Source organism: Pinus tabuliformis, chromosome 4_2, assembly GCF_031772625.1.
Source record: "Pinus tabuliformis cultivar Carrire ecotype Pingquan chromosome 4_2, CPIR1, whole genome shotgun sequence".
NCBI lineage: Eukaryota > Viridiplantae > Streptophyta > Pinopsida > Pinales > Pinaceae > Pinus > Pinus tabuliformis.
Genome location: NC_142304.1, coordinates 526,449,224 through 526,474,146, shown reverse-complemented (window position 1 = coordinate 526,474,146; position 24,923 = coordinate 526,449,224). Strand labels below are relative to the sequence as shown.

The window sequence follows — 24,923 nt, the reverse complement described above, 5'->3', positions numbered from 1 at the left end:
CAATTTCAAATCAAACCTCTGCAATTTCAGATCAGACCTTGAAAATTATATGACAATTAACATTAAACAACAAAATTGATAGATCAAACCCTCGTAATTTATTTTGATGCTTTGTATGAGTTATTAGCTTAATGTGTGAGTTCTTTAGGCTTGGATTATGATGATTATGCCACTATTTTATCAATATATCAAATCTGATATAAATTATGCAGTCAATTAAAATGAGAGATGAAGGTAATAGAAGCAAACCCAAAGGCTTAATGGCCTATGCCAAGTTTGGAGATGTGAGACAAATCACTCCTCAACATCTGCACTCACAAAATGTTAGCTCAAAACCCAAAGATCAGATCTTTATGACTGTTGCAATCACAAATTATTAGAGTTAAAATGCCAATCCTTTGAAGAAGCTCTTGTTTGCAATGAGATCTAGCCCTTGTAGGGCTTATGACCTTCTTAATGCTTGCAAAATAGGTCCCAAACACTAACCTTTTAGGTTGGGTAAGGGTTAGGGCCTTCAAAAAATGGGTTTCTTCCCGAATTTGAAAATAAGCAACTTGCAAAAATGGGCTCAAAAACCCTAGACGTCTAGGGTTTTTAAAGGTTGGAAACTTCAAAAGTTTACTCCTTTCTTTGATCCCTTGAGAGATTTCACTTGTACAAATAAAAATAAATTTTCCCAAAAAACCCAATATATACAAAAATAAAATAAAAACCCAAAACCTGAGTTGCTGCAAAACAAGGGTTAGAAAAAATTATTTACAAAATATATTTTACAAATTATATAAAAATATACAATGTTTGAGAATTTTTTTGAAAAATAGAATTTTTGTAGATCTTGACAATGGCTAGATGTATTTCAAAAGATAAATGTCAAACCACAGCCTTAGCGAAGTTAGAAAATCACATAAAATATTCAGAATCCAAACATAGTCGGCCTGTGCCCATAGTTTGTGAACTTGGAGCCCAAGGACTGGGGAACTTGCAAACTCTATATATTTTCTCAAGAAAAGACCATTAGAACATACAATGAATCAGATCACATAAGATAAGCCCAAAACTTACTAACAAAATGTTCCTATCATCTAAAAATGAAATAACGATTCAAATAATATTTGAAACACAATATAGGAATGCTCGTACCCTGCACATACCACAAATTAGCGAGACAAAGACACCATGAATCGCACCCCAAAGTCTTTTGTTATGATGATCAAAATGTTCTCAATAGGACAATGGCTTTACACCAACTTTTACAAAGTTACATTAGAGCAGATAAGATAAGATAAGATAAGATAATTTTATTAATGTCCAACAAATGACCATAATAGGTCAATGGGACTGTCGGTTACAAATGATTACATTATGCAAGTCGGTGGACCAAACGGTCCCCTTTAACATTTCTATTTAAAATCAAGAAATACATCTAAAAGTAAATGAAGAGTCAAGAAGCTTCGGATCAAAGCGCTACGATGAAGCAGCGAAGGAGAAGAGGAAGAAGAAGAGGGGGCGGGCGGGCGGGCGGGCGGGGGCCCTGCCTAACCCCTACTCCTAACATCCGAGGTCGAGAGAAGAAAACTGAGAGAAGCTCGTCAAAATCTGCTGTCTTGTGGGCAGAGCTCAAGATCAAGATGAAAGTAGAAGCAAAAAACCTTCTATTTATAGAAAAATTCCTCCAAGTGAAAAACAACAGGTAGTTGGCTTGATTCTCATCAAAATTATCTTGACTGTCGATAAACTTTTGATGATATTTTAATTTCTGTCGTCGAAATAGTTATTTTTAAGGAATTTTCAAATTTCTCATTAAAACCATTTTTTATTAGCTGAAAATTAATTATTTTGAGGTAGTTTCCTAAAAAAATTGACTTTGACTTAACCACCAAGGTCCAAGGGTCCACATTCTCTTGAAATTTCCAATATTCCCTTGGTGGGGGACGTCCATAAATTAGTTTCTTTTAAGACCCATGAATTTTTCCACTCGGAGAATTTAATTTCTCTAACATTTTAATTTTTGACTTTAATTAATTAATTTTCTGGCTTAGGATTTAATTTTATTTCTGCCAGAAAAAGTAATTAATTGACACTAGAGGGGATTAATTATTTTCCACCCTCAAATATTTTAGCCATGGTGTCTAATTATGAGGGACCATGCACTAAAATATTTTTTACATAAGATTTTACAATAATTCAACCTTCACGGGGGGAATACCCGTTCATTATAGACCGTCAAATAACTTACCCAATTACACGACACAATATGATCTAGTAGACCAAGTGACTTGTAATAAAATAATTTAGCTAATAAGCTTAAATTATTCTCAAATCACTTTTACAAAATATTCGATTAAAACAATAAGACTCACCTAAGACTTTGAAGATAAATTCCACCTTAGCTTTGGGGTGAGGCTGGAGGGAGAAACTCTGCCGATCATCCGTGTTTAGAAACACACATAATCAGTGAAACGAAAAACCTCCTAGGATGAAATTCGTCGTCAAAATCATAGGCTTACCTAGGTTGTTACATAACTAATAACTGTACTAATATAATTTACATTACAAATTTGCAGAATGGGTTTACAATGACATAATAATCTATTGGCTAATGATCCTGATCTTTGAAGAAAATTGGCACAACTGCTTCTTGGGAACTTTGACAAAATGTGTGCAACAAGTCTTTTGTGCGCCATCCTCCTTGTCCAAAGAATTGCTCTTCACAAATTGATCTTGCTATTCACACATTGATCTTGCTCTTCACAAATCTGATCTTCTTGGTGCTGGTCTTTATGCTGTTCTATGCTCTGCAACTGCTATGGTGAACAATCTGAAACTAGTTTGTTTCTTTTCAACAAGACACATAATTTCTTCACAATAGATAAGCATCGGAATAAAACACAGAGATAAAGAATACAGTCACACAATTAGCAGAATAATTTTTCTTGGGAAATCCAACTGGGAATACCCACTTCTTGCTGTAGAATTTATTGATAAGCTTGAGCAATTAGATCTCTTACAAGGCAGTCTGTTTCAATAGAAAACACACTCGTTCTCACTGCTTACACTTAGCTTGTGCAGTCTCTGCTCCTATTTCTTAGCGCATGAAATCTAATATTTCCTAGTGCAGATTGGGTCCCTATTATTTAGGAATTTCCTCCTAAATCCTAGTGCCTTAGTTGCACGAAGCGCCGAAATGGTTCGGAATTTTTGAAATGGGTACATTTGGAAACATCACCTCTTAAAAATGGAAACATTGACTGAAACATCAGCCGAAACATCATATATGTTTATATATATAAAAAGAAGTTTATAAATAAATGAATAACACATTACTTTGCAAGAAAAAAGGGGATAAGACCCATAGATGACAATTTAGAAGGAAAACCAAGTCTATATTAACTTTCGTAGATGATTACATGATGGTCAACTTTCAGTCAAGTTTCGGCTGAGCTTCGTAGTTTCGGGTACAGGTACGTCCTGAAATGTCAAGTTCCTAGAAGTTTCGTGCAACATAGCCTAGCGCAAACCTGCAACAAGAAAGACTCTCTATCTCAGCGTATTGGCTCTTCCAAGATACGCTCTCTCAACAAGAATCTCTCCTCACACAAACTCGTGCAACAATAATGATACAAACTTGTGCCTTCGCCCTCTTTTTAAATTATGCCATCCATGATATATCTGGCAATTATGAATTTAGAACACAAGTTGAGTTTGACTTGTTAACCAAGTCGAACTGCTAGTTAAACTTGTCCTTGCTTCAATCAATATTAAGCTCCTAAACTCGTTATCTTCTAAATTCAAACTGTCACTTGCAGATTGAGTTAGCTGACACTACAATCTCTGCGCTTGAATTTCTTGTCTCTACAAACTCATCCATCTACCAGAACTCATCCATGCTCAAAGAAAGACTAATCATGGTCTCTCTGGCTAAGGCATGAGCCACATAAGACCTTCTCTCGCTACTATTTTCAACAAATGGGAGAATCTCATAGCTCATCAACATCAAAATCAACATCAATACCACCACTGCTATCTCCTTGTATGTATCTACCATTCCAGTGTTATGAATTGTTTTGCATTAGATTTCTGTCTTCGAAACCTACAATTTTATATCTATATAATATCGGGAACTTCATTCAGTTGGCTATTTAAGAGTATCCTTCAGGCACCATATTAAATACAGCCCACAAAACAAAGAAGCCAGTTTGCTGATTAGAAATATTCAAATTTAAAATAGGATTTCTCTGCGCAAATATGGATTATTTTTGTCTTCAAAGACACTTGTGTTGCACGGTTGGCTGTCATTTACTGCTTTCATGATTTATTTGTAAACAGTGTTTCACTATAGTAGCCATTCTGTAGTAGCATTGGTCAGCTTTATCTGGTTGATCAAGTGCTGATTTCCTTCACCAAATTGGCACACTTTAGCAGACTGCCAAATCTACCTGCATTTCGAATCTCTAAAATTTGTTTCTCTCCCTTGCTTGCTGTCCAAATGCTCCCACAGCTCCAAGACGGTGAATGAGTGGAAAAAATTCGCAAAAGCAATCTATAAAGTGTGTGGATGGATTTTTTTGAGGGACAGGTATCTCGAAATCAGGATATGAAATTGGCACATGTTTGACATGAATTTGATTTGTGTTGTGCTCCCAGGGCATGAGTGAAACTCGTGTCGGGCATGTGTTGTAGTGTGTCGTGCCCAACATGAAGGATTTGTGAGATGGTGGTACTGGTGGGAGGGGGGGTCAGGGGTCGTTTCATGTTTTATATATATATGTTTGTGTGTGTATGTGTATGTATGTATGAAATTAATAATACAAATTTATTAATATTAATATTAATATTAACCTTCTCAATGTGTTCTAATGGATTTTGTAATCCTCAAAGGTGTTTTCTTATGTAATTGTACTGAATTCTAACTTTGAACTTTCTCAATCTGTAGAGAGATGTTTTCATGATATTTGCTTAATGGAAATGGTGAGGGGTACATTAACAAGGATCTAATTGAATAATATGTGTAGCAATAAATGTTTACAATTATCATGTGATGCATTGCCATTTTTTGAGTTGCTTTATGTTTCAGGCACTGTTGAAGTACTGTCATATCCTTCTCTTCAAGTTCTTCATACACTTGTTGCTCACACTGCGGGTTGCTATTGCATTGCCATTGATCCTATAGGAAGGTAACTTGATTACATATTGTTGACTATTTTAAGGATACATTGTTTCCATTTATTGCCTTCAGTAGCTTTTATGTGATGTTTTTTATGGTTGTCATTGTGTCATGTTGTTAATAGCTACATGTTTTCTTTGATAGGTCAAAAGGAAAGCATGACCACCAAAATTCCGAATACTATTTCTAAATCAGTCTTTCCTTTTGTTGGAGTAAATAATTTTAGTTTGTGATATCTTCCTATCTTATTATTGTTTTCCATTTATGTTGTATACAGTGTTGAACATGATGTTCACCAAGCACTTAAAGGAGACCGTCCTGTGAAATGGTTGAAGCATTTAGCTTTTGAAATCAAGAAACTGATGTTACAATGCAAGAAGGATATTTCTTGTAGTTCTTGTAAGAGCTCCTATATAAGGACATCAATGTTTGAAAATCTCTAAAATCCTTGAGAAAGTATTTAGATGTTCATGCCCTTGGAAATTATGATTGTTGAATTGAAGACTCGATCAAAACGGTATGAAGTGAGGGTATCAATCGCTGTGAAATACCCAATACACTGCTGGATGATATCTCCTGGGGACTGACTGGAGCTGTTGAGGGTCTGGCTGTATGACCTTGTGGGAAGCACAACCATGAGGAACCTAGACTCTCCTAGCACCCAAGACTGCTTGTGAAAAAGCTGGATGGAATTCTGGTTACTCTGCTGGAGTTATGGGGAGTTTTATAATTCTCTGTCTAGGAGTTTCGTTAAGAATTCAGTAACTTCACTTCTCAGTAGATATTTCTTGGATCTAATCCTTCAACGCTTTGAGTGTTTAGGGCTGATCTGAAATATTTAATTACAGTAGTGAACACTTCAGTCCACTCCAAATCACTAGGCTACTTTAATATTCGAACAAGTGTACTTCAATGTCAACAAGTTACAACCCTTAGGGCACTCTTTTTCACCATAATTAGAGATTTGAAATAAGTTTATTACAACATATTTTATGTAATGTTCCAAACTAGGGAAAATAGTGCTATGCAAAGCGGACAATAAAAATAACATCATAAAATTAAATCAGACCATCAGACCACAAAATTGGCAACCAAACTGTGCTGTCTACTCATTTTATTAAATGGGAAGAGGTGTACGACAAGGTGCTGGAATGTGTGCACCTGAGCTTGCTCTATGCAAGCTAGCAAAAGCCCAAAATGAGCAATGGAACACCCTCCTCAAATCTGCTGGTAATCATGCCCTAGCGCTGCGCTGTTACTGCCAAAAAAGGTGTTGCTGCCTGAAATGATTTGCTGTTAGAGCCTTCTCTGTTGCTTAGAAATTTCCGGGAAAATAATCCCAACATCTACGCAAGAAACCTAGAATAACCCACGAAGGAATTGGCCAAATGTTGACCTCTGAATTTTGACCCAATTTCCCCTTAGCTCCTTTAGCTGCTGGCTGAGTTGGGACCCCTGTTTGAACCCTGAGATCTGCCCAGAAAATTTTATAAAATCAGGAGTGTGATGCTTGCCCAAAACTCAGAAAAACCCAGAAAGGGTTTCCCTTGGTTTCAACCTTCAGAAAATGACCCTTCACAGCTTAGCCCTCCAATTTCGAATTCTGTTGTTGTGACTGATCCTGTCAATCTCCACTCTCCCAACGCCAACAATCTTCCCCAAATGGCCCTCCAATTGATCTCCCAACACTCCAGCTCCAAACTCCCCTGGATGGTGCTGCCCCAAAGAGTCTCACTCCAATGATTGCGTAGTCATGGAGGAGATGACGCAGTCCTGCGTGTGATGAAATGAGAGTTGCGTGTAGGATAGCCCTCTTGTCTGTGGCTGCCCTCTATACACTTGAAAATGATGAAAGGATGCTCCTGTCTCCCCAACTTCCCGGAGTGTCTCACGCTGTGACTGCACAATCCCTGTGCTGCTGTAAATCCCCCTGCTACTGGGACTCGAGTTACAACTGCTGTAACTCATCTCCTTGCTGCTACTACGAATTGAGATGAAGAAGAACTCCCTCCTAAGGTTGGCACTCGAAGTCCACCGAAGCAAGGGTTGAGATCTCCGCTCGGAGACACTCGTGTGCTAAACAACACAATAACTTGACTAAGTAGCTCGAGCAACTAAGATTGAGTTCAATATGTTAAAAAATAAGAAGCTGAAATGAGGAGAGTTGCCTTTCTTATATAGATTTCATGAGTTGCCTTCCTTATATAGATTTCATGGAACACTTTTCCCTCCATTTTCCCTCCATCGTGGGTCCCTTACTTAACCATCGATTTACCCTCCATGCAAATCGAACTAGGGAATGCGTATTCTCCTATTGTGGGTGGCCCCCACGTACAAATTAACCATATTGAAATAACTTCTACTAAGTCTAGCCTCCTAATAAAATCAAATGGGCCCCAACACCTCCAAAATCGGCCCCCAAAATGTAGAAATTAATCTTGTTCCAAAATCATTTAGGAAGGGATATTACATTTTACAACAGTAAGTCTGCCTTGTTATCTTGAAGATATATGTTAAATTTCTTAACAATTTCATCCCTTTGTTATGTTGAATTGGTATTAATATCAAGTGTCGAAGTTTACCCAGTCAAGAGACAATAGACGCTGAAAATCAAATTTGCAATTACACAATAATAGGACAGTTGAAACATTTCATTAATATATAAGAGTTGAAGTTCATATACATAGTTATAGTTTATAACAAGTTGGTGCAATCTCAGGTTTTTCAAACCCTAGCTAGGGAAAACATAGAGAACCCTAGCCACCAACTCCTAGTATTGAATGGGGAATCATTACTACGCAAAGGTAGCTTCTCTACCAAAAAACACCTTGTCATTTACACTTGCATCCCACAAGTGTACAAGGCGTTTCCTTCAGTCTTCTCTACAACAAGCATTCACTGGTAGCATTAGGACTTCCAGCTATGATGCAAACTTCTAGTATAGGGTCATACTAGGCTCGTTTCTATGCAAAAGTATGGAAATGTGTGTGGTAGGCCTAGAAATATGTTTTTAGCCATATGAATATGTCCTTAAAACAGTTAGGAACACTCGTGTAAAAGAATATTGAATGAATTGATTCACAAAGCAAACAGCTCAATGATAATACAAAGATATTTACAATAATAGAAACATCAAGTTTCTATGTACAAACAGTTTCATCTAAGAAACTGCTAAAAGAATAAAATTAGCAACAGCTAGAAGACTGAGCATTAAATACTAAATAGACATATTCTAATACCCTCCTTTAATGCTCAATCTATTTACAACACCAATAGACCCTCGGAATTTTACAAATTTATCAGGACCAAGCGGCTTGGTGAAAATGTCGGCGGGCTGCTCTGTTGTGGGAACATATTGCAACTGAACTGAGCCGTCTTCAACCAGCTGGCGAATGTAGTGGCAATGAGTTTCCACATGCTTTGTTCGTTCATGAAAGACTGGATTCTTGGCAAGTTTGAGCACTCCCTGATTATCACAAAACAAAGAAGTAGGCCCTGTCTGGAAAACATGCATATCTGCAAGCATACGGCGAAGCCAAACTGCCTCACAGGATGCCTTAACGGCTCCCCGATACTCTACTTCTGTTGAGGAGAGAGCCACTGCCTGTTGCTTCTTACTAGTCCAAGTAACAGCACCAGATCCTAGACTAAACACATACCCAGCTGTAGATTTACGGTCATCAACCGAACTGGCCCAGTCAGAATCAGTGTAGCCACTGAGAATAGGATTGGAGCTGTGAGTATATAAGAGACCATAATCAGAAGTACCACGCACATATCGTAGCACCCGCTTTGCTGCTATCCAATGATCAGCTTTAGGAGCTGACATAAAGCGAGAAATGTAACTTACTGCAAAACTGATATCGGGTCTGGTAGCAGTAAGATAGATGAGACTACCCACTAATTGCCTGAATAAAGTTTCATCCACAAGGGGAGAGGATGACTGTGTTGAAAGTTTGAGCCCTGGTTCCATAAGAGTCGTGGCCGGTTTGCAATCCTGCATTCTGAACCTTTCCACAAGATTTTTGGCATACTTGGATTGAGAGAGAAAAATCTGATTTTCAGTCTGCCAAACTTCAACCCCCAGACAGTAATGAAGAAGTCCCAAGTCTGTCATCTCAAAAGTTCTGCATAGATCTTGTTTGATCCCATGGATCAAATGTGCAGAGCTGCCAGTAATGATAAGATCGTCCACATAGACAACGGCAAACAAGATCTCAGCACCAGTATGCTTGATGTACAGGTTTGCATCAGATGGGCTCCGCTGAAAACCCTGATCTGTCAGGTACTGATCAATTTTGATGTACCAAGCCCGAGGAGCTTGTTTCAATCCATAGATTGCTTTAGCTAACCGACACACTTTCTGTTCTTGACCAACAACCTTGAATCCTGGAGGCTGCGTCATGTAGACTTCTTCCTGAAGATCACCATTTAGGAAAGCACTCTTTACATCCATCTGATGAACTTTCCAATTGAACTGAGCTGCTAGGGCAAGAACAAGCCTTATGGTACTCATCTTGGCTGTAGGAGCAAAAGTCTCCTCATAATCGATGCCTTCCTTCTGTGAGAACCCTCGAGCCACAAGACGAGCTTTATACTTGTCTATGGTTCCATCAGCTTTGTATTTTACTTTATACACCCATTTGCAGCCTATGGGCTTTTTTTCGGCAGGAAGATCAGAAAGTGTCCAGGTGTGATTCTTCTGAAGACTCTGGAATTCGGCTTCCATAGCCTGTTCCCACTCAGATGTACCCTTAGCCTCTGAATAGGTTTGAGGCTCAAAGATACTGTGAAGGTTAGCCATAAGAGCAAAATTGACTGTAGACTGTTGTCTGTTCTTATGTCTAGAAGTTCTACCTTCAAGGAGCTCATCATCCCGGAGATCACCTATGGTTTTAGCCCACCATTTAGGCCGAAGAGAAGAAGAACCAATATCAGGATTAGAGGAACCAATATCAGGAGGAAGGGAAGAAGGCTCAAGAGCAATAGGGACAGCAAGAGGAGGATTAGCTTCTGGAGGAAGCTCAGATAGAGTAGTATCAAATCCTGATGCTACATCATCCCTCCCATCAGATGGACTGACTGGGAGAAGAACACTGTGAGGCGGATCCTCAGAACGCTGCTCAGAAGAAGAAGACTGAAAGAATCCTCTGTCTTCATCAAATACTACATCTCGACTGAAGCTAAGACGACCAGTGGCTATATCTATCAGCCTATAGGCCTTGTGATGATCACTGTAACCTGTCATAATGAGTTTCTGACTTTTGGAATCCAACTTAGAGCGCTTAGCAGATGGAATCCAAACATATGCAACTGAGCCAAAAACTTTGAGATGACTGATCTTAGGCTTACGACCAGACCACACTTCTTTAGGAGTCTTCCCTTTAACAGCCTGAGTAGGTGATCGGTTAAGAAGGTAAACAGCAGTAAATACTGCTTCAGCCCAGAATTTGTTTGGAACACTCCTGTGTTGTAACATGGAACGAGCCATTTCCACAACCGTGCGGTTGCGACGCTCGACAACAGTGTTCTGCTGGGGAGTGTAAGGTGTGGTTAATTGACGTTTGATGCCATGAATATCACAGAAGTTGGCAAAAGCTGAGGAACAAAATTCCCCCCCATTGTCGGTCCTAAGGGTCATGATATTACAACCAGATTCTTTTTCAACTAATGTTTTAAACTTCTGAAAGGTACTAAGAGCATCAGATTTATTTTTTAAAAAATACACCCACATCTTTCTACTGAAGTCATCTACAATAAGTAAAAAATATTTGCAAGCAGTGATAGAAGCAGTATTCATAGGACCACAAATATCAGCATGAAGTAACTGAAGTACCTTGGATGCGCGCCAAGATTCTCCATTGTTGAATGAAGACCGATGTTGCTTTCCTGCTTGACAGGCGCTGCATATCCCCAACTGCTGAGTCTGAATATCAGGTAAGCCTGACACAAGTCCCTCCCGAGAGAGCTGAGAGAGATACTGCATATTGAGATGCCCATATCGCTGATGCCATAGAGTGCGGATGGGAGAAACACGTGCTGCTAGAGCTACTTCTGGAAAGTCACCGGTATCAAGTAGCCTGTATAGACCATGGTCCTCTAGGCCAACAGCAACTGTTAGACTGGTCTCCCTGTCAATGATGGAGCACTTGTGTGCACTGAACATAACATCAAGCTGAGGAGAATTCCTCATAATCTGGCTGACAGATAGCAGATTAATCTCCATACTAGGAACGTAGTATACATTTAGAAATATGAGCGTGCGTCCACCAGACTGAATTTGAACTGTACCCCTGCCAGCTACATTGTACTTTTCACCTCCACCAAATACCACTGAATCACTGAAAGGTGAGAAGTCAATAAACCAGTCACGCCTGTGAGAGAAGTGGCGTGATGCACCAGAATCAATGTCCCATGCAGAGGACGGAACATGTTCTGAAGACCTTTTAGCCATAAAGGCGTAAAAGGCAGAATCTGTCTGCTCGGAATGTTCTGCAACATTCGCTGTCTGATTTGGCCCTCCCTGTTTCTTCTGTTTAGAAGCAATCCTCTGCCGGCAATCTTTCTTCATGTGACCGAACCTGTGACAGTAATTACACTGCACACTTTTCTTCCTAGCAGGATCAAAAGACTGAGGAGAACCTTTCCGCTGGAAAGACTGATAGGACTGGTATTTTGCAGCAAATGCATTTTCCGAGGGCACTGATGAAGAACCACTACCAAAATGCTGTTTCCACCGATTCTACTGCAGAAGTTTGGTACATAAATCTGAAAACTTCAGATCAACATTTGTGGTTGTAATGTTGAGTGTTTCAATGAAGTGTTCATAAGATTTTGGTAGACTCTTCAGAGTAATGACTACCATATCTTCTTCCTCCATGGTCCGACCAATGGCTTCGAGCTGATCTCGAATGTCTTTAATTTTGTTGAGATGTTCCTGTAAAGACATATGTTCATCCATCATGATGGAGAACAACTGATTTTTGAGAAAAAATGCTCTGCTTTTGTCAGATGTCTCGTGCAGTTCTTTCAACTGTTGCCAAATTTCGGCAGCGGTCTTGCCAGAGGGAATCTGTGGTAACTGATCATCAGCGACAGAGAGCTTGAGAAGCATAACAGCCTCCCGATTTCGATCATCAAATTTATCTTGATCGGTACCAGCTGTACCGGGACGAAGCTCTTTGCCCAAAATGAGCTGATCAAGACGCCTGTATTCAAAAATGGTCAGCATTTTTTGTTTCCAAATGTTATAGTTGCTGCCATTAAAGCGTTGATTTCCTTCTAACATCAGATTGCTGAGCGTAGCCATTTTCCCAAAGATAATACAGAAGTTTGACACACAACCAAGTGTAGCTGCCTGCTTAAAAATCTTCTTTCAAGATGACTGTACCAAATTGTTAATAAATGCTGTTGTGAAAGAAATAGACTTGCCCAAAAAAAAAATTACTCAGATCTGATCACGCCACTTTAAAAAAATGACTGTGATGCTGGTTTGATCACGCTGTAATACTTACTTAACAATGACTGTGATACTTTATTCTGGTCCCACCGCTTCAAATCAGATCATAATAATCTTTAATCTACTTTCTAAACACAAAACGTGAATCTGGAGAATAACTTTACTTGACACTGCCGTCACGCGACCTGAAGAATCTCGCTGCCGTCACGTGATCTGAATGTATATACGACTTGACAGTGTTGACTAGCGACTATATACGACTTGCGGGCACAGTCAAGCTAGAATGTATATACGACTTGCGGGTATAGTCTCGCTCTGATTTAAAAAACACGCGTTTTATTTATTAATATAAATCGGATCTCAGCAAATACCGGTGGCTCGGACTCGGATCTCAGCAAATCGAATCTCAGCAAATACCGGTGGCTCGGATCTCGTCCTGCACGTGACGGACTCTTATATGGAGAACACCAATAGCTATAGCAGAAAACGGTTTCGTGGATATTTGTTGACGGGCTTGCTGATACGGATCGGCTGCAACGTTTTCTGCCCCCGGATTTCTCGATTCCCAAGTGGCCGTCTCTCGAGGAAAATCAGCGGCTCCTTCTGGGGAACACCGTGAGCCAAACGTTTCGGACGCAATCAATAAAATACCACAAGATGTTAATGCAATACCACGGGAGCTATATTGCCGTAACTTTGATTACTGATATTTTGCCGTAACTTTGATTTGATTCAGGTGTGCAATTACTGATATATTCCCGTGAGCGAAAGTTGAGCGTCGAACTGTGTGAGCGAAGAGTGTGTTGCCACGTTCCTGTATGGCAAAGCAATTCAAATTTTGGTGCCGCTGGAAAGTGCCGGAATTTTGATATGTTTCTAGCGTGCCTTGATTCGAATGGATCCGGAACCCTCCTTAGAACAGACCCCACAGCTCTATTTCGAATCTTGATTCTTCAAAACAAATAAACTGTTCACGATAATGCAGGAGATAAATCCCTTTCTGTATCGAGATTGACGACTGTAAGCTTTTATCACAATGAGCAAAGCCGAGGCTGAGACTCAGTGAAGGCTACCTGGCTTACAGAGGGCTCGACCTTAGAAAGGAATGAAGATCAAGAAATCTGCAGACCCTGAGAGTAGTTTCGAAATGAACTACTGAATTTTTCAATCTATGAAAAATTATTTCGAAAAAAAATCCCTGTGCTCTGATACCATAAAACAGTTAGGAACACTCGTGTAAAAGAATATTGAATGAATTGATTCACAAAGAGCAAACAGCTCAATGATAATACAAAGATATTTACAATAATAGAAACATCAGGTTTCTATGTACAAACAATTTCATCTAAGAAACTGCTAAAAGAATAAAATTAGCAACAGCTAGAAGATTGAGCATTAAATACTAAATAGACATATTCTAATAGTCCTCTGTATGGAAACATGTTTTGTATAGATAGAAACATGTTTTCGGGCTTTGCCAATGACATATGATGCATTTTGAACGTTAAATCTCCCTATTTTGACTTGGAATGACTTGTTTTTGACTAGTTTGGAAAAATATGTTGGCAATTAATGGTAATGTTAAATTCTTAATGTAGAAATTGACATTTCCTTTATCTTCCCTCTTTATCCTTTTACTTAAAATTTTCACATTACCATTAATTATTTCAGGATGTTTGAGAGTAGTTCCAACCTCATCGGACTTCATATTGAGGAAGTAGAATTTCATATCCCATTTGAAATTCAGCAGATTCAATTGTTTTTAGAATTGCAATATTTTCATTGGATTCATCATGTTGAATGAAGAAGTTGCCAAATTATCTAGGTCTCCAACTCTCCAAGGACAAATTGAAAACAAGCATCTATACAAGGCAAGGTTGCACGAAACGGGCAAACGGGTACGATTTTCCAAAACGGGAACAGGTATGAAACGTGACTCCCCCAAATTTGAGGAGGTACAGTTAGCTAACTGTACCTCCTCAAATTTTGTGGCAGAGAACTGCTGAAATCTCCCTCAATTTTCATGCTTCATGTAGCAGGCAGAATCACAAATTTCGGGCAAAAACAACATAGTCCCCTCCTCGAAATTCATGCCCTGACTTCCTCAAATTTCATGCTGATAAATTGCTGCTACCCTCCTCCAAAATCGTGCCTGCTTCTCCTTGAAATTCGTGCTGCAGTACGGTCCTCCTCCTTGAGATTTGAGCCCCTCTTTTATTGTTGCAATTTCTCTTCCGCTCCTTGAAGTTTTCTCCTCTATTCCCTTGTTCTCATGCTCTCTCATGTTTGAAGTAAAGAATGAACTTCCCTTTTCCTCTTTTGTCTCCTTGGAAAAGATTGAATCCCTAAACCTAGGATCCAATGGCTGAAATTTCATCCACAAATCTCAAGATGTGTGGTTGAGATCATTTCTCCCAAATGACCCCCCTCATACATTGGCCCCATCACTTAAAATTCTCCTAGTACTTTTTTTAGGTTGTGTACATTTTTAATTTCTCTCATAAAGTGATTTTTCTCTTCACTTTAATATTAGAAAAGTACACTTAGTACTTTTAGGCATAAAGTCACTTTTTAAAGTACAAGTGACTTTAATATTAGAAAAATTACATGGTACAACACTTCTAAGTACCTTTTCCCAACATGACATTAATATAACTCATAAATTTAATCAAGACAAAAGCCATTAATGTGCTCACTGTTGTAGATCCTAGAGACTGCCCCTGGGTTGAGGAGAGACCAATGCCTAGGACATCTTAAAGAGTGTTTGTAAGATCTGCTGCAATTGTTCACTTACACTCAACATTGAACATATTTTTAATAGAATTGATTCAAAATCTCTTTCAAGAGGGTAGATTACCATTTATATCAAAGTAGACTCATAGAAGACTTAAATATCAAGCTTTGGTGGCTAACTTACAAAAGCATATAGTTCATTGGTCATTGTAGCAAGTGTGAAAGAAGAATATGTAGAAGAGAAGTCAAATACATAGGGCTAAACATAGAATTCTATGCATGAGACTTCAGTAAGAAATGAAGGAATGAACATTTGAATGATATTTCAGATTACATGGAGTGCATATTAAGGACATCAGATCTCATTAGTCACATGCATCTCAGTTCAATATTAGACATAGATGAATCCATGATTTCATAAAACTACATCCAACAACTACTATTACATGTCATCTAAGAAGAAAACACAGATGAATGGGATAAACATAGAAGAGAATACATACTACAACCTTATGCAAGCAGAATCACCAAAACTGTTTATTAATCTTTAGATAGAGTGTACAATTTCCATTTCTTCATTAACAGTTCCGAAGCCCCCTTTGAAACAAAATTCGAAACCCTTCAAAATGTGTCATAAACAATCTTTTATAGCATGATACCCCTTACAAAATATTCCATCTTGATTTACCAATGATTCATCAAAACATAATGATATGAGCGTGCTACTAGCACAACTGTACTGACAAAACCCTAACTAATTGGAGTTCATTTCTTGAAATAAAATATTTACAAAAAACATAAAACAATAAGGTGTCATGATTGACATGATCAAAAAATATCTTCATCTCCACTGGCGAGGTTTTGGAGGAAGAGTTGCTGGGTTGATGATCTGGAGTTGAGGAGGGTTTACAAACTGGTCACATTTCTGCCACAATGCTGGACTTGGTAGAGGAGAGCGAAAGAAGTTTTGATAAGCGATCTTAAGACTTGTGAGCCCTGCATAATTTGGCCTGGAGCGAAACAAGGTCCTCACCAGCCCTAGCAGTTGGAAATATCTCCTTAGATAGTTCACCACTGTCTTGCCCTTTAAGGAGGAGGTCTTCTCGTGGGAGGAATCGACTCTACTCTTAGCCTCTATTGGCATTTGACTGTACTGCTCCATGGGATTAATCCTCCTACGAGGTCCCAACCGCTGGGTAGTCCTGCTCAGTTCCTCTGCTCAAATTTTGAGTTAAAAGCAGTTACATCCTTCAACTGCTCCTCCAGACATTCTTCATCCTTAGCTGTAGTAGCTTCCTTCTAGATGATTTTGGAGACCTCCATGATTGTAGTCACCCGATCTACCACATCTATGGTCCTCAACTCACTTAGTGGTTTTTCATTTACATATTGAATGAATCTTTTAGCTGTCTCAACATTCTTTTCATTCTCCTCCTTGGCAGATAAGATGAAGAACTCATAGTCCTTGATTGCAACTTTTTGCTCTGTCATCAGATTCATATACTCCCAGTTATTCTTCATCTCTGTTATCACTTCATCCCATATTAGCTATTTGGCTTAGAGCAGAGACATATTTCCTTTCAGCTTGTCTTTAAGCCCAGTGATTTCTTGATTTGCTGCCTATAGATTTTTGCTAATCAGTTCTGCATTTGTCTTGGCAGTCTCCAACTGTTTCTCCTTTTGTGCAAGGGCACGCTTGGCATTGTCTAAATCCACCTATACCTTCTTAAGTTCTCCTTCTGAGAGTTGCAACTTAGTGAGAGTTTTAGTGAGCTGCTCAATGGGATTCTGAGGATTCTTTGGCATGAGCATTGCACAAATGTGAGTCGATTTTCTGTTGGAGCTCTGCTACCTGTTGTTTGAGGGCCACCACTTCGTTATTCTGGTCTATTAGCTCCTTGGCTAGAATCTCTTTTTCTTCCTCCACTTGTGCTAGTTCTTTGGACTGCACATGTTCATTGGCAGACATCTTTAACTTATGCTTCAGATCTTGAAACTCAACCCGTGAACTCTGGATAAGAGTTTTTAAAGCAACTTTGTCTTCTGGGTTCACTCCCAACGTTACAATTAGTTCCTTGAAGCTCTCATTTTGCGTATGTAGAGATCTAGAGTTAGCTCTCTCTTGCTTTAGCTTTGTTGCATCCTTCTCCAACAACTTTTCAACTTTGCTAATGGTCATGGCATTCTTGCTTAGTTCACTATACAACATTTCTCCCACTTGCCTATGAAAGTTGATTAGGTCCAAAGATACATCCAAAGCCCTAAACTGTGAGCCTGATGGGAGGGACTATGCTGAGGGGTGGTGCAATGAAAGCTTCATTTGGTTCCTCTCCAGGTCCATGGCAGCCAGGAGTCTGGTCTGGTAGGGGACAAAATGCGATGCCAGTTGCTGTTGCATCTCTTCTCTAACCTCTTTGTTGCTTTCCTTTATCGCCTTCTATGTAGGCCAACTGGATTTTGTCATTGTTGAACTCCCTGCAGAACTCAGAAGGGCTATCTTTGTAGATGAGGATGCAGAAGCTTGCAATGGGTCTTCTAAGGTCACCTGGAAGCTTGGTTGATCTGGTTTTGTCTCGGTCAACCTAGTTTCAATCTCTTCCTCCACTGCTTCTTGGGTTTTGGCCCTTTTGCTAGTGTGAACATCTTCCATTTCCACATCTCCGGTCTCATCCACACTCCTTTTATGTGCCTTGTCCTTTGCTGCTAGAGTCTCAATCTCCATTTCTATATTAATAGGCCAGTAATCAAATATAGCTTTCCACTCAACTTCTGACCTGTATTCATGATCATAGGTTGAAGCATTAATTCTTTTTCTTTTCTTTGTAATGACACCATGGGGTTCATAATGCCAAATATCACCCTTTTCAAAATTCATTTCTTTTGGTAAATACTCAATTGGTTGAAGGGCTTGCCTGGTATTGACAATGAAAGGACCTATAGGCTTACCCAATTTGAACATATAGCCTTTCTTAGCAGGAACAAGTGGATTTGATCCACATGTAGGCTCTATTTGATGAACTCTAAGGAAAATATTCTCATTGGCATAAAAACAGGTAAACAAAAGGGAGGGAGCTCACACCCATAGACCCTAATTTCAGTGTAATTCTCAAGAAAATACCAATCACCCACCCTAGTGTCCTTACTCAGTTGGAGGATCTCTTTTTGACATTATGGATGATTTTGTATGCAATAGCCATATAAGAGGATATGAATTGGGAGTAGCCCTCATTGTTGGGTTTCTGCCTGACAACAACATCCCAATCAAAGACAAAATTTCTCTGTTTGTTTGAATCCATTAGACTGAGACCTAGGCATTCAAATTCATCTACATGGGTATATAGGAACAAATAAAACATTATGGAGTAATATTTGAAAAACGAGGTGACGGAAAAGTGGTGCAGCTGGAATTTGATGGACTCAGCTAGGAAGGAAGGTATATCAAACAAATGGCTTGGCTGCATCATCTCTCTCAGAAACCCTATGGTGGCTTTGGTAGCAATATTGGCATCATCCTCCCCAAACAACTAGGCAATTACAGTGAGGATAGGCTGCACTACCTCTGTAAAGGTAGGTATTGGGAAAGTATCAACAATAGGCAAGGATTAGTTGCCAGGGGCCAAACCATTTGTGAAAAGGACTGCTGTTCCCCAGCTGAGAGGGCGTTGTAATTGTAGAAAAAGGTGGTTTCAGTGAATTTTTGTGGCTCAGGAGAAATTGGGTATACTAAAGCCTTATGAATCAGCTCTGGGGTCACCTCCAAGATTTTGACTCTGGTAGAAGATATAAAACAATTCTTATTCTCAACGTAAGACATAGCAAGCCATGAAATGAACTCAGGAAAATGATAGGCAGAGGGTGCAATTTGGTAATATAGTCCTGATTCAACTACTCTAAAAGGGTCCTCTATGAAAATTCCTTAAACTGGAACCCCTACTGCAACAACTGATGATATTTCTCCTACTTGTTAGATTTACATGAACAAGTTATTCGCAGTTTCCTACAACAAACACTGAAATATATACATTTCAGCCTACACCATTTAAAATAATATGCCAAAACAAGAAATTGAACAAGAGAAAGATACAACACAAATGGCATAGTTGTTTTTGGGCAAATGTCCCCGGAAAAACCCAATGCGGGAAAATTGGTGCAACAGATTTGAGGGTTTTTATTATTAAGCAGAAGCTATTTCTGAATACAACCTCTAGATGCCTTGCTGGAAATCCAATACATAGAATATCACTTGGCAAAAGAAGTTAGTGAGATTACCTCAATCTACACTGCAAGTCCCGGCTGATCCGGGAGCCAATGAGTCCCCGGATACTTTTGCTTTGCCCCCGCCTGGGCCTGCGTCAGCCACTAAGGCACTGCGTCACCTTTGTTGGGAATCGATTTGCTCTTAGGTGCTGACTCCAGCCCTCCCGCCTCAGAGCGTCAGCCTCACCAACAAATTCCGGACCTCTGCATGGAAGGCTTATGCACTGCTCTGTGTGGGTCCTGCATGAGCCCTTACTAACTCTTCATCGCCTGCTCTGCCAACTGCGCTGCCTCCTCTGTGTGTCTCTCTGCTGAGTATTATTGGCTCCGGAGAAGATCCTCCAGCCAAAAGTCTCTCTGTCCCTCTCTGCATGATCACTACGAAATCACTGCGTTGCCTCTAGCTTCAACAATTCGATCTGACTAATCAACTCTGTGTGTGTTCGAAATGACCCTCAAGCCTTCTTAAATAATCTTCTTGTTGATGTTCAACGACCCAGATTAGTGGCTAATATCATTTCTGCTTGATCCTCGTCTTCTTCTAGAAGTTACACCCACAGTTAGATTAATACCCATTAATTATTTTAATTTCCTAAGTTTAGACTTAAGGATCCATTAAAAATAATTAATTATTTTAATAAAATTGTCTCTGGGTGGAATTTCCCAAAACGCTTTCTGGGTTCTTTGGAATAAATGTGCCCAAGCCTCCTTGCAAAATTTGAGACTTAGAGCACATCCGATGCTACCAGAAATCAACATCCTCTCCTTTGACGTGGCGACAATACATGTCGAACTGGAGGCCCTATATGTGTTAGGGATAGGACAGGTCAAAGATTTGTGCCTTTGTGTCCATCAGTGGCTTAGTGTAGGATGAGGGTTTGGGCGAGTGGAAGGCGGAATCAAGTCGAGACCCCCCAGAGTTAATCTAGGCCGTCGATCGGTTGATCTCGCCCTGTAGAGTTTTCAACTCCGAGGGGTGGCACCGACGTATTGGTCGCGCTAGTAAACCCCCGTGAAATGCCTCTGTGAGTTGGTCGAGAGATGATGAACGATGATTCGCCCATTAGCTACTCGGTCTTTAAGCAAGGGCCCGCCTTAATTTTCCTTCATCCTTTCGACTTTCGTCTTCTGAGATTTCGGCTTTCTAATTTTGCTTTCCATTTGGCTTTCGGCCAAAGGAAATATTTTTCGGATATTTAACAACACTCACTAGGCTAAAAGTGATAAAAGCCTAGTAACACCTCTCCTTGGTGCTATTTTCATCATAAGAATTTGTGTCAAGTCAGTCCATTGATGTTCAGATTTGTTGTTAATTGCTGATGACAAAGTATAGACTCAAAAATGTTGTTGAAATTGACAGAATGATATAATATCCGAAGTTGTATTTGTGGATGTTTATTATTGATTGCTTCTTGTTGATTCATTTTAGTAGTACTGTTGTTAGTAGGTTGTATGGATGCTCTGGACAAACCAATCTGTTGTTGATCTAGATGAATGACAACGTACACACACACACATATATGAGATATTTGTTGAAAGTTCTTGTTTGAATCTTAATCTCCTCGAGCCAAGCATTTGGGGTAATCCTTGCTTGGATCTCCATCTCCTTGGCACATAGCAATTAAGAACCCATGGTGGGACTCTCGAAGGCTCATCCTAAGAACATCTATGAAGGGGGTTTTCTTGCCTCATTCTTGTAGGATATGATTTAGAGGCTTATCTTTGGGGTTTCACTGCCTAGTTTTGGGCCTGATCCCTCTCTCTCTCTCTCTCTCTCTCTCTCTCTCTCTATATATATATATATATATATATATATATATATTTTAAGGCAATCACAGGCCTAATAAGCCTTGTTTGCTCTCTATATAACCTTGATTCAATTTTCATTCATTTGCAGAGGTTAACAAAATTTTCGCAAGGTTTTTAGGGCGTGCTCCTAACTTGTTTGATTTAAGGACTAACATTTTGTTCAAGAAAGTGTAACTAGGTTCGGTCTTCATAATGACACGATCTTTGTATTTAATGTAATAAAATGAAATAATTTATTTTTGTGATCTTGCTACATCAAGTCTTCCAAGTTGTGTAACAACCCTCCAAGACCAAGATTAATGCCTCAAAACAAGCCTTCCGAAGTCTGTAAACAAAGCGATAAGGGAATAATCATGTCGGGTCCAAACAAATGAATTAAATATATAAATATGTCATGTCGGCTTGAAACAAATAGTCACGTCAGTTCATGAACATATGTCGGCTCAATTATATGTGGCTCATTACTATAAATACCCAGGAGGGGTCAATGAAAATGTTACAACAAATTTCGGATGCCTTTGATGAGCCGCAGTAAGGAAGCCACAGTCATGAAGAGAAGGGAGCCGCAGTCATGGGTAAGAGGAGCCGCAGTCAATGAGGTAAGGAAACCACAGTCAAGGAGCAGGTGTTTGGGTGGAGAAACCGCAGACAAGTGTTTTTGTTTTAGGGCTTGACTGCTCCTCGATTGGGGATTGGAAGTAGTCAAGCAATACCTCAGATGCATGAAGAACCACACATTAACTTAAGGCTAGTGTTATCTCTTATCTCGATCTCAGATGGACAGGACTGCGTATTGATTATAGTCTTGGTTTTGTGGAAATCACACTTGATCCTAAAGATACTGGACATTCTTGGCATACCTATGATAACTTGATCTCACATTATGGCATTTGTTGATAAAAGAACTAATATATAAGATGTGTAATATCATTTCTAGTGCTACATCACACATAACAGTGAATCATGTCATGAATAGTAAGTCTTGACTCCTGAGTCCCAACTCAACCTCAAAATATCAACAAAAAATATAATAATGTATCTCATATCATGAGTCATAATGTCATATACAATGAAATGAACCAAATAACTAAAGTCTAATACTATTGATTTCCTTTGCCCCTCTTGCGAGAAAATGCAATAGCTTTCCCTTTCCCTCTAGATGTAGATGCCGGTGGAGTTGGTAGTGGACTCTGCTGTGCTCTAGAACCTGAAGAAGTAGGAGCTAGAGGAGGTAGACCACATCCTCTACTGGTGGCAGGGGTAGCCCGGGTAGGTGGTGTCACCTCCTCCTCCTCCCCCTCTACGCCTTCCACTACCTCCTGCTCTAACCAATCATTGACAGACTCCATGAGAGGCATCTCGGCCTCAACCCTCCATGCAACCTCAACCCTTCATGCAGTGGTGGTGTCAATCCCATCCAATGAGATGGCCTTCGTATCAGGTATCCTCTCAAGTTGCCTCACCCACAATCGAAGATTTTAGTAGACATAGACCATGTCATTAAGTCGTTGGGACTCCAACCTGTACAAGGATCATAAAATAATAATTATAAAAAAGATATTGTTTAATGAATTCAAAAAATGAAATGGAAATTTGCAGTATTTTAAGTTTTAAGTTTAACCTGTTGCGCTTTTTGTTGTGTATTTTTTCAAATACACTCCAGTGGCACTCGCATCCTGAGGAGCTACATGTTTGGCTAAGGATTCAAATGGAAAGCTTTTGCAGATGGGGTACTTTGGCACCATAGATTCTCCACCATGCATCTACAAAATTACAAATAAAATAAACATAAGAAAAAAATGAAATTTTAAATATGAAACAAAGTATGAAGTTATGAACTTGAAGAGACAATGAAATTTGAAACAAACTAAAAAATACCTGGCATTTTAGTCGTCCTATCAGTCACAATCATCTCAAAGCCAAATGTGCTACCTGCCATCCTGTATATCTCCATTTCTTTGGAGATTTCTGCACCTTCTGCTGGAGATCGGACCATCCTCTGAACATAAGTTAAGAATCCATCCATGATCTCAAGCATCAAATATGAATCCACATGGGTAAGAAAATGCGGGGTTCAGGTAGATCCCTGCAGCATGAATGGTACGATGGAGTGTGTTGTTCCATCGTTCATCAATCACTTCCCATAGGAGGAATTGTTTCTGAAATCCCTTATCTCCCTTATCATAGTAGGCCCGAATGGATTCTTTGGCCCTGTCCATGGCCTCATACAAATAGCTCATTGTGGGCTTATCACCATCATCTAATCGAAGAACCTTTACCAAAGGTTCAGTAACAATGCACACCTCCTGTACTCTTGCCTAGAAGTCTTCCTGGTATGAAACTAATTTGCATACGATCTCTCCCTCTGGTTTGCGGCTCACTATCAAAGCATGCCACTGATCTGAAAGAAACATTCTCTTCACATCCCACATAAATTCAAGAGGGATTGAAGAGATATGAAACTGGTGGCAAACCGTGTAATGGTGGGGCTCACCAACTCCTCGTTGTTGGTGAATTTTCTCATCAAGCTAAGCACAAATGCATGATTATATATAAATTTTGTAATGCTTTTTGATGAGTCAACAATATCTTTGACAAAGGAAAATTTTCCTATGTTCTCCAACATCAAATCAATACAATGTGCAGCGTTGTTCATTATGATTTGAACAACATGTTCTGCACCCACCTCCAAAATAAACACATCTAGCAAATATCTTTGATATGTGAAGATGCATCAATAAATTTCATAAACATTGTCCCTTTGGGACAACTAACCAAGAAGTTTATAAGGGTTCTCCCCTTTTGGTCGGTTCAACCATCGACATCACAGTGCATCCTGTTTGTGCCCATGATACCCTAAACTCCAATCTTTTGGTGCAGTCAACCTTTTCATTTTGAAGAATGTGGCTTCTATAGTCATCATAAGAAGGGATTTTGTACCCTGGGCCAACAATTGCAATAACATCAACAACAGGCTGGAAAAATGGATTATTCCTTGCAACACTGAAAGGAATATCACTCCAAAGGAGAAACTTGCCCAACAACTTGTCAGCTTGTTCTTTCTCATTTTTTTTTAAGCATTGAAGCAATGTGGAAAAATTTGAAGTCGGGATTAAATCGGCAAGGGTCCAAAAGTTGAAAAAGTCGTTAAAGTCGAGAGTTTTTTGAAAAAGTCGGGAAAATTAAAAAAATACAAAAATATTAATTTTTTAAAAAATCCGGACTTTTTCAATAAAATTCCGATTTTTTCAAGAAAAAAAAATCGTTAAAGAAACTATCTCATTCACGATTTTTTGGAAAAAGTCTCGATTTAATCCCGATTTTTTAAATTGGGAAAAAATTGGCCGATTTAATCGGCCAGCGAAAAAAATCGTATTTTGGGGATTTAATCCCAATTTTTTCCCGACTTTTTCCACACTGCATTGAAGTGATAGATGGTTGTGAACTAGGCGTGGTTCTAGGAACAAAAAATGATGAGGCAGCTACAGGGTTGGTTGTAGA

General features: G+C 39.3%; 1 protein-coding gene across 1 annotated transcript in view; it reads left to right on the top strand.

Annotated features, from left to right (window-relative positions):
• Positions 1–24,923, top strand: part of LOC149170324 (THO complex subunit 3-like) — a 243,559-nt gene that overhangs the window by 176,079 nt on the left and 42,557 nt on the right. The window contains exon 7 of the mRNA XM_089428988.1: positions 5,075–5,174. Coding sequence (XP_089285114.1) covers positions 5,075–5,174 — 100 coding nt within the window. The remainder of the gene's footprint in view (positions 1–5,074; positions 5,175–24,923) is intronic.